Source organism: Arachis hypogaea, chromosome 3, assembly GCF_003086295.3.
Source record: "Arachis hypogaea cultivar Tifrunner chromosome 3, arahy.Tifrunner.gnm2.J5K5, whole genome shotgun sequence".
Taxonomy (NCBI): Eukaryota; Viridiplantae; Streptophyta; class Magnoliopsida; order Fabales; family Fabaceae; genus Arachis; species Arachis hypogaea.
In genome coordinates, this window is record NC_092038.1 from 49,138,754 (window position 1) to 49,150,029 (window position 11,276).

At 28.7% G+C, this 11,276-nt stretch overlaps 1 protein-coding gene across 1 annotated transcript; it reads left to right on the plus strand.

Moving 5' to 3' along the window:
* Positions 1-1,382: 1,382 nt before the first annotated feature.
* LOC112790523 (protein LURP-one-related 6) lies at positions 1,383-4,124 on the plus strand. The gene is made up of 3 exons (XM_025832963.3): positions 1,383-2,180; positions 2,888-3,133; positions 3,430-4,124. Exons 1-3 carry the CDS (start codon positions 1,947-1,949, stop codon positions 3,571-3,573), a joined length of 624 nt encoding a protein of 207 aa, XP_025688748.1. The 5' UTR covers positions 1,383-1,946; the 3' UTR covers positions 3,574-4,124.
* The last annotated feature ends 7,152 nt before the right edge of the window (positions 4,125-11,276 follow it).

The window sequence follows — 11,276 nt, forward strand, 5'->3', positions numbered from 1 at the left end:
TGAATTTTACCTGAACTCATAAAAATACCAAAACAACTCAAAGTAGCATCCAAAGGAGATTTTTGCACTAAAATCAAGTAAAACTAAATAAGATCTAACTAAAAATAACTGAAAAATGCTAGGAAAAAGGGCATAAGATGCTCACGCATTACAACACCAAACTTAAACTATTACTTGTCTTCAAGCAACCAAAACAATGTAGGACCAAAAAGAGAAAATCCTTAAGATTATGAATTGTCATTTAAGCTCAAGTCTACTTACTGAACAGGACTTATAACACTCTAATTCTGAATAACTTCAGCATCTTACTATCCTTTAAAACTCAAAAATATCAGTATCCTTCAAAACTAAAATTCGGATGATAGTATAGATTCTTTTTTTTAGGCTCTAATTAATTCTTAATACAGCTTTTGTTTTTTTTAGTGCTTTGCACCTTAAGTCTAACCATGACTCTAAGTGTTTTGTTTTCAAATTTAACTTAATACAAAAATACCACAATCATTTAATTAGAGACTTCTTTACGTTGAGTGATTTGCATTAGATTTAAGTTATAGTTGAATTTGGTCGACAAAAATATTTGGATATATAGTAAAATTGATGTATACAATATTGTCTTCTTTCATCGTCATACTTGGTACAACGTGCCAAACACACCTAAAAGTAACATTTTTCATTTTACTTTATTTATCTAGTCAACAAAGTTTTGATGCTTCTTTAACTTGGGACCAATAATAATTGTTATGTTGATTAATTATTATAAGTACATTTATATAATTAAGTGTACTTGAATTGAAGTTGATACAACTTTATACGAGAATCTTTGCTTTAAGTTGTTGACTAATCTATCAATATAGCTTTGTTTTTCCTCATTGATGAAATGAAATAATGATTTTGGAGAATAACTTGTAGTATAAATATAGATGCACAACGTGCTAATATATATTTCAATTCAATGATTCTTCTTCGAGGTAGGTTTATTAGTTCTACCAATTTCAAAAGCTAGAACAACACTTTTTTTTTTTTTTTGAAAACCACTATCTAATTAATAACTACTTTTTCTTTGAATCATTGAAACCACTTCGGATTTTATTTTAATTTGTCCTTTAAAAAATATGTGAAGTGAAACCCCAATCTACATATGGTACGTGGAACAAACATTAACCCAAAAACCAGTTTAACACGCCTAAGCTTACTATGAATTGTGGTAATTATGAGAAATATATGCTTCCAAATCACTACCATGCAATTTGGATTATTCTTGAAACATACACAAACCCAAAATTTCCATCTCTTCCAACAAGCAACCTTATATTCAATGCCTCGTAAGATTCTTCCACCTTGCCAAACCCTACAAGATAATAGCATGCAATGCAAGTCAAGTCACACAAGGTAGAAAAAAACAAAAGAAAAAAAGGAAAGAAAGAAAATCATATTTTTAAGCATTTAGTTGGTATTTATTTATGGCATAAAAGAGTCTTGTACTATTATCTAATCAAATATTTGTCTTATATATTGATATTAAAATATATTATCTGTACATAAAAAACTTAACTACTGTATATTTATATATAAATTTATATATTATTTTATTTATTCTTAATGTATATTTTATTTTTAAATTATACAAATAATTAATATTTTTTTGTGTATATACATAACATAATTTTACTTATATATAAAATTTTTAAAATAATGGAGATGATTGAGTTAGATACTTTATTGTTAAAGTAATATATAATTGTATTATATAAAGTTTGTTAACACTAAAAAAATTAAAAGCTATTTCTAATTAATTAATATATTATATCTAATTTCATTCAACAATAAGGCCAAAAGCTTTGTGTATAAAAGTGATTGGCGCACACATACATTGGGTGAGAGCTAGCCAAGCATAGTTTGACGTAGTTCTTAATTAATCACATAGGGATTCATGATCACATGTACACATGACGAATATCGTGCCTATAGTAAGCAAATTGTATTGCTATTCTTCTGAGACAGTGCTTGTGGTTAGGAGGAGGCCAAATGTGGTGAATGGAGGAGGGTTTGTGGTGAGTGAGTGTGGTTCTCAGAGTCACAGGGTTGTCTTCAAGGTTGATGGTTGTGGTGTTCTTGGCACAAAAGGTGAACTCTTTCTAAGAGATTCCAATGGTGATGCTTTGCTTCTCATGCGTAGAAAGGTATGATAATTATTAATAACCATGTTAGGTATATACTAAATTAGCCATTAAAATCAATTACTAGTATAAAATATATATTGAAATAAAAAATATACATTAAAAATGAGTTAAACAAAATATGTAATTATATAAAAATATATAATGACTAATTATAATTGTTAATTTTAATATACAAATAATATTTTTGAATGATTAATAAACTTACACCATTGTAATTTGAGTATATGACTTGTATGTTAGAATTTTTAAATTCTTTTATCCTAATATCATCCATGTTAATCATTAAAAACTATATTTGATGTGAAAACTGTATTTCTAATCATGAGTATACTTAAAAGTTTATAATTCTTGATCTGGACTTAGTCTTTTATCTCATCTTAATTTATTTTTCTTAAATCTAATATACTTTGATGTTTCTTAGCCAAAATTTGTTGAATTTTTATTTAGGCTGAATAACAACTTTTCTCATTAATATGAGTTGCAAAGTAATTTTGATATGTTAAGAGACAATTTTATAGCTCTATTTCTATTTAGTGATTAGTTCTTATTAAATTTTAAAGATCCAAATAAAAAAAAAGTAATATTGGTTTTATTCTCGTTAAGATTCCAACCCGTAATTAGTCTTAACATACTCCTTTTATTACTTACACTTATTATATATGTATATAGTCCGAAGCTCGAAGGTAACGTTTATTTGAAATGTGCAGGGAGGGATGGTTGAGGCACTAAGCATTTACAACAAGTGGAAAGGATACAGCCTAGAATATGAGGGATTACAAGACCTGGTTTTCAGCTTAAAAGAACCCAATTCTTGTTTGGTTAAGAAGAATGGAATTAAAATCTCCACGGAACCCAGGGTTGATAGCAAAAAAGGCAGAGACTTTGAGATCAGGGGCCATTTCCCTGACAAGAATTGTAGCATTGTTGACACCAGAGGCAACATAGTTGCACAGGTTAGTAAGTAATAATACAAGTTTTTGCTTTCTGTTAACTTAATGAGACAACATCAATTTAGTTTCAGCATTTTCAACTCCTAATAATCAGATTCATGAGAATAGCATTCCAAGAACCAATTTTCAGGAAAATAAAATTCGTGTGTTTAGTTGATACATGATTCTAGAAAAATCCTAGGATCCAGCATTTTTGTATCGGTAGATGATTACATTCCATAAAATATTGTGATAATACTCTAAAATTTAATCAGTGAAATTATATATAAATAGTAAGTTGTTGAATCTTTTGTGCGCAGGTTGGGGTGAATAAGGAAGTGGAGAAATTGATGGCAAGTAAGGACTTGTATCATGTGGTGGTGCAACCTGGGATTGATCAAGCTTTTGTTTTCGGTGTCATTGCCATCCTTGACTACATTTATGGCGAATCTACTCGCTGTTAAACAGCTTCAAATGCCGTAGAGTATGCAATGTATTTGAAAGTTTTTTTTTATCAGTCAATTTAAAAATATGATATATTTTAATATTATTAATTTAATCAAAATATAGTAGTTTTCTCATAGTCACTTGAGGAGGAGGATTTATTTTCTAAGCAGATATAATATTTAAATTGTAATCTCAAGCATATCCATGTTGCATTGGTATCAATTAAGATGCCATTGAAAATCAAATGCTTATGCATCAAGTATTTCTCAGCATCTAATTGGGTTGCTGAGTTTTGCTGTTTTGAGGTTGAGAAAGTGAGATGAAAAATGAGAAGAAAATTGGGGTACTAGGTGTTGCTAGATATTACTGGGTGTTAGTGGTCGTTGTTGGGTGTTGGTGAAACAATTGAAAGAGAGATGATGAAATGATGAATGTTAGCTACAGACACTTTTTCTATTTTTAATTGTGTTAAGCTAACACTAATTTAATTTGTTGTATTATTAGATATGTGCACCTTGTTTAATAATAATAATAATAATAATAGATGTGAGTGACGATTATTTAATCATTTTCGTGCTTATACTTTATAGTTTATAGACTGATTTCGAATGTTTTTGTGACTTTGAATTAGAGTTTCGAATGATTAAGTGCCACTTTATTGAAGAGTAAAATTCTACTATGGTCTTTAACCATTTATCTGAATATTTAGAATCTAAATAAGAAGAATGTTATGGTAAAGATGTAAATGATATATTTACAAATATTTTAATTTGTGGTTATTTAGAGCACTACGTGGAGATTAGTGTGTGAATCTCTCTTAGTAAGTTACTAAAATTTTTTTTTTAGACCATGACTTTATAACTATCATTAGTCTTTCTTGAACCATGGTTTATTTTTAAAATTAATATTTTTATTTATTTTATATTTAAATTAGTATTAATCAATTTTTATTTTTTATTAAAAATTTTGATTTTTTATTTCGCCCTAAAAGCGCTGAAAAAATAAATGGAAGTAACTTAAGAAATATATAAAAACAAAATAATAATATTATTCTTATTCCAAATACTTTTGATATTTATGTTAAAATAATTAATTATGTTTTAGAAAAATAAAGAGTTCATGTAATGATTATTACAAAATATTTTAAAATAATGTATATTATAGAAAATGCATACACGTTAAAATTTAGAATGTTTTATATAAATAAAATAAATATTTATTTATCAATATATATAATTCTTGAATATATCAATTATGGATAATAAATGCACAAATTTTAAACGGTGTATTTAAAATAAGTAAAATTTGAAATTGACCATATTTTAGTTTTACCTATAATGGATACTTAGGATTATGAAGATATGAACATATTAACCGACTAAACGAGATGTAACACATCATCAAAGCATTAATTTTTTGGGATTGGTGGTATATTTTTTGAGTTTATTTTAAAAAAAATATTTTTCATTGTTGAGATAGTTTAGTTATATTACAATAATTTTAAGTTAAATAGATTAGAATAAAAACAAAATAATTTAAGGTATTTTAGCTAGGTTAGTTAGTGTTTCGAAGTGTTATCTAAAAATTAAATTTATTTTGGACTTAGACATGAGGTCCAAATGTTTTAGGGATGAGAGTTTCGACTTGTTCACCGAAAAGGCAGTTTATCCAACGTTCTCACCTAGATGGTAGTGGAAAATGCCTGTAAAAAATTTTGATGCCTAAGTCAACAAAAGTTTATGCAGGTTTTAAGTCAAGGGACTGCAGGTTGTGACAGACTCGTATCTTATGTGAGTCCCTTAAAATCTACATAAATTTTTGTTACTTAGGCACCAAAATTTTTTGTAGGCATTTTCTACTATCGTCCAGGCGAGGACTGACGTTAGGATTTTTGCCAGTAAAGAATGTCATAAAAACAGTCACGTTGTAGATATAGTCTCTAAACCGACAAAAATCCCTTCGTACAAACGTTTTGGGTGTCACAAGTAACAAACCCCTTTAAAAATTGTTAACCGAGTATTTAAACCTCGGGTCATCTTCTCAAGGAATTGTAGGGAGGTATGTTCTTATTATTGGTTATGAAAAAGTGTGTTTGGGGTTTTGGATTAAGGTAAAAGGTACGAGTATATTTTTAAAGCAATAAAAATAAATAAATAACTGTAAAATAAACTCTTGGCAAGGTATGTAAACTGGAGGTCCTATCCCAGTTATCCTTATCAATTGTAATGAGAATTTGATTTTTCTCCCACTTTGTTAACCTCTAACTATGAAGGTAAGTTAAGTGGATGAATTCCAATTTTCAATTAACAATGAGTTTGATAACTCAAGAGTCACCAATTAATCAACCACAGCCAAGAATGTAAAAAGCTAAATTAAAATTATAAATATCTGAAATACCTTCAATTCATTCAAAGCAGTAAAATCTAACATGGAAAATATTCATAAGCCAATTGGGCAATAGGAAAATCTAAATTATTTATATCAATAAAAAAAGCAATCATCAATCTGAAATATCTCAAATAACATTAATTAAGAAAATCAATCTAAACATGGAACATTGAAAATAAATAAAAATAAAGAACCTGGGATTGAGAGTCACTCCTAAAACTAAGAGAAGTCCTAATCCTAAGAGAGAGAGAGGAGAGAACCTCTCTCTCTAAAACTACATCTAAAACATAAAAAGTGAATTATGAGTGGCCTCTTTTTTTGAATGGATGCATTCCCCCACTTTATAACCTCTGGTCTATGCTTTCTAGACTTGGATTTGGGCCAATAAGGGGTTTAGAACTCGCTGGGGCGTGTTCTGTAATTTTCTGGTGCGTGGCCTCTGTCACGCGTCCGCGTGGGTCACGCGGTCGCGTCATTCGGAGCTTTTCCTTGCCACGCGGTCGCGTCAGTCATGCGACCGCGTCATGTGCGTTCTGCTTAAGGTGCGCGGTCGCGTCAGTCATGCGGCCGCGTCGCTGAATCTTCGCTTCTGGCACGCGATCGCGTCGTCCATGCGATCGCGTGAACACCAGTTTCCTTAAAGCTCCGTTTTGCTTTCTCCTTCCATTTTTGTATGTTTCCTTTTCCATCCTTTAAGTCATTCCGCCTTAGAAAATCTAAAACTACTCAACATACTAATCACGGCATCGAATGGAAATAAAGGTAATTAAAATAATTAATTTTTAAAGCTTAGGAAACAAGTTTTTCATAATACGACGTAATAAGAAAGGGAAAGTAAAACCATGCAATTAATGTGAATAAGTAGGTGAAGGATTATATAAATCACTCAAATTAAGCACAAAATAACTCACGAAATATGGGTTTATCAAGGACGTCAGATAAATCGCCTTTTCAGTGAATAAGTCAAAACTCTCACCCAAGGTTGTCAAACTCGCGAATCTAAGTAAACTCGTGGAGCTGATCTAGACTCGACTCGCGAGTTAACTCGTAGACTCGTACGAGTTCACCTGTTATGAAGTTTATATATATCATACATAATGTATATTTACTCAATTCCAACCCCTCAAAATTAATAATATCAATCTTAAAGCACATAATAAATTAAAATAATAGCATACATTATAACAAATACTTTAAAATACATATTCAAATCCTCTATAATTATTCTTATACAAATACAACATAGAACACACAAAATTAAAAATTCTAAATCTGTATACTAAATCTTTAATTCAACATTGAACAATATCAAATAATCAAATTAACTCTAATCAAAATAATTAATTACTAATCAGCAATGAATGGATGAACCATCTCGCCATCTAACATAAACGATAAGTAAGGCTAAAATTAGAAGTAATAAAATTTAAAAAGCAAAAAAAAAAACTAAATCAAGAAGCAAAGGCTCAAAAAAATGGACAAAAGGCATACAAAAAATAGAGGATACAGAACAAAAAAAGGGGACAAAGTCCCAACAACAACAGATCGAAGACAAGGGTGCAGTAGGCAGTGGTGGTGAGAGTACAGCAGCAACATAAAACGACGGCGACAAATAGTCATAGATTTCACGACGGTGCAAACCAGAACAGAGATAGAACTGTAGGAGAAGTAGTCAAACTCGTGAACGGTGAAAGCACGATGGAGTTGCAGATAATAGAGATGTGAAAAAATACAAAGCAGAAGGCAATATAGGTAAAATTCACAAAGACAATGGCACAAATCAGAGTAGAGGTAGCACACGTAGACAAACAACGGTAGCTCTACGGGGAACGGCGACTGTGGCAGAACATGGAGAAAGTGAGACTTGAGAGAAACGACGCAGATGAGTGAGTTGTGAGTGAATTTTCTTTCATTTTTCGGGAGTGTTATCATAACCCTAGTAAAAAAAAAGTATTTTTTTTGGTTTCAAAATGACATTTTTTAAGCAAAAAGTGAATTTTTTTTTGGACATTTTTTGGATCTCTTGTCTAAGTCCAAATTAATTTTGTTTTTAAGTAACACTTCGGAACACTAACTAAACTAAAATGCTTCAAAATTATTTTATTTTTATTCTGATTTATTTAACTTAAAATTATTGTAATATAATTAAACAATAAAAAATATTTTTTTGCTAAAATAAACTCAAAATATAACACCAATTTCAAAAATTCAGTGTCTCGATGATGTGTTACATCTCGTTTAATCAGTTGATATTTCCGTATCTTCATAATCTTAATTATACATTACAGGTGAAATCAAAATTTGGTCAATTTTAAATCTTACTTATTTCAGATGCACATCACCTAAAATTTGTGTATATATTATGCATAATCGATGTATTCAAGAATTATATATATTGGTAAATAAATATTTATTTTATTTATAAGTAAATGATACAGAAATCCACTTACGGGCCCACTTGGTGTGTGTTTGGGCTGAGCATTGAAGCTTTCACGTGTAGATGCCTTCTTTGGAGTTAAACGCCAGTTTGTAACTTGTTTCTAGCGTTTAACTCTAGCTTGCAACTTGTTTCTGGCGTTTAACGCCAGAATAGGGCAGAAAGCTGGTGTTGAACTCCAGTTTGCATCATCTAAACTCAGGCAAACTATGAACTATTATATATTGATGGAAAGTCCTGGATTTTTACTTTCCAACGCAATTGAGAGAGCGCCATTTGGGTTTCTGTAGCTCCAAAAATTTTATTTCGAGTGCAGGGAGGTCAGAATCCAACAGCATCAGCAGTCATTTTTTAGCCTCTGAATCAAATTTTTGCTCAGGTCCCTCAATTTCAGCCAGAAAATAACTGAAATAACATAAAAATACATAAACTCATAGTAAAGTCCAGAAATATGATTTTTGCATAAAAACTAATAAAAATATACTAAAAAGTAGCTAGATCCTACTAAAAACTATATAAAAATATGCCAAAAAGTGTATAAATTATTCGCTCATCAGTATGCAATGTCCTATAGCGTGATGGTGCAATCACCCCATAGCAGGTGAAAAGTGTGGGTATTAGGACGCCATCGCTCCACGAATGTCGTGATCAAGGAATTGTCAAACACAAAGTCCCTGAGTGACACCGTGTCGCCGAAGCCAGCCTCCCTCAAATAGGGGACAATAGTGTTTGGTGGTGTAAGTGTGTGATTCACTCGCCTCGGGGAGAAGCAGGCGAGGCCTCTGATAAAAAAAAAACTGAATAAGAAATCTATAACGCTATCAAAGTTAACAAAATTAATAAACATATAAATATTAACGTATTAATTTAACTTATAAGTAAATTAATTTAACAAATTACTAGAAACATTTACTTAATAAATTAATTTAAATAAAAATTTATTTAAATAATTAATAACTAAATTAGTAAACATTTAATTAATAAATAAACTTAAATAAAAATATTTACTTAAATAATTAATCACTAAATCAAATAAACATCGAGTTAATATACTAATTTAAATAAAGACATTTACTTAAATGATTAATAACTAAATTAATAAACATCTACTTAATAAATTACTTTAAATAAAAACAAAATTAAATTAATATTACCTACCAAATTAATTTCACTATAACTAAAATCATACCCTAAATCAATTAATTCTAATTAACAATGTATTTATCCACCTAACATATATTGTATATTAGTTCTATAAAAGTACTCTAACTATGGCTACACATACATTCTCTAACATAAACATAAAACAAACAACACTAATCTCGAAGTCAACTACCCCAACGATGTGTCATGTCGCGTTCAGTCGGTTGATATCTACATCATATGCATCTGCGCACGCTATAATAGTTGAGTAATTCGATAATATGACTAGAAAATGGTAGAAGCTGGAAAAAAGTTGAAGAAATGGAAGAAATAACTTCCCAAAAGGTAATGTAAACTAATTTTTTATAGGCCGCTTCCTCTCTTATCTCGTTTACAGTGTAAACGAAATAAGAATGAGATACTCTACTATACAGATTGAAGTGGTATGGAGAGAAAAAATAAATTTCTTTTATAGTTATTTTTTATTATTTTATTGCTATTCAAAGTGTGGGTCCTACATTTTTCAATCTCTCTTTCATCCCATAAAAAGAAAGATATATAAACTTACATCGTTACTATATAATTCACCAATAAGAATACATATATCTCGTTTATACTGTAAACGAGATAAAATCGTGTACAAACGTGATACGATTATATTTCGTGCCGTATCTCGTTTGTAGTGTAAATAAGATAAGATATTTGATGAATTTTCATAAAAATATTATAAATTATATATTTTGATAAATAAAATATTCTTTTGTTTATTTAAAAAATTTCTTTAGAGTAATGTTATTCATAATTGATTTTTATTGATGTTAGACTAATTTAATTGGATTTGATTAATAAAAATATTATTTATATATTAAAATCAATTACTAAAATTAGTCATCGTTATATTTGTATATAAATACATGTGTAATTTATTTTATGTTTAATATGTATTTATATTTTAATATATATTTTATATTAATAATTGATTTTGGTAACTGATTTTAATATATACGTGGTATGTAGCTTTATTTGAAATTGGAAGTTAGGCTATATTTGTTTGAAAGAAAAATAGAAAAAAAAATAATAATGATTTTTTATTATTTAGTTAAAAAAATTAAAAAAATAAAAAAATAATGAACCTACCAATTTTTTTTTCTCTAATTAAATTATGCTCCAAAATATTTTCTTTATATTTTTAATACTATCTCTTTAATTTTTTAATATATTTTATAATAAAAAAATAAAATATTTTTTTATAATATTTTTTATTTTTTATTTAAATACAGTTAAAAAATAAAATTTTACTCAAATTTTTTTTTATTTTTTTTATTTCTTTTCTTCCCATCAAACATGGTCTTATGGGGAAAGAGAACTTTGTAGTTTGTAGCGATCCTGTTGTCCTACGCAACTCCACCCTCCATGTTTGGCTACTTTCTTCTCTAACCGACGTGTAAGCATGTGCATGTTAAACAGTGGCCACAACACGACAAAACCATGAGAAATCTTTCCGTGACGTCCCACGCAAACTCAATTATGATCTGGAAGCATTAGCTAATTTTCCGATGTCTATAAATTTTTGTTTAATTTTTATTTAATTTATTTTTTGTAATAAATTTTAATTTTTTAAAAATTATTTATTTTTATATTTTTTAAATTAAATAATAATTTTTAATTTTTTTAGTAAATAAATATCACTTTTTAAATATTATTTTTTTTATTTTTTAAATTAAATAATAATTTTTAATCCCTTTAATAAAT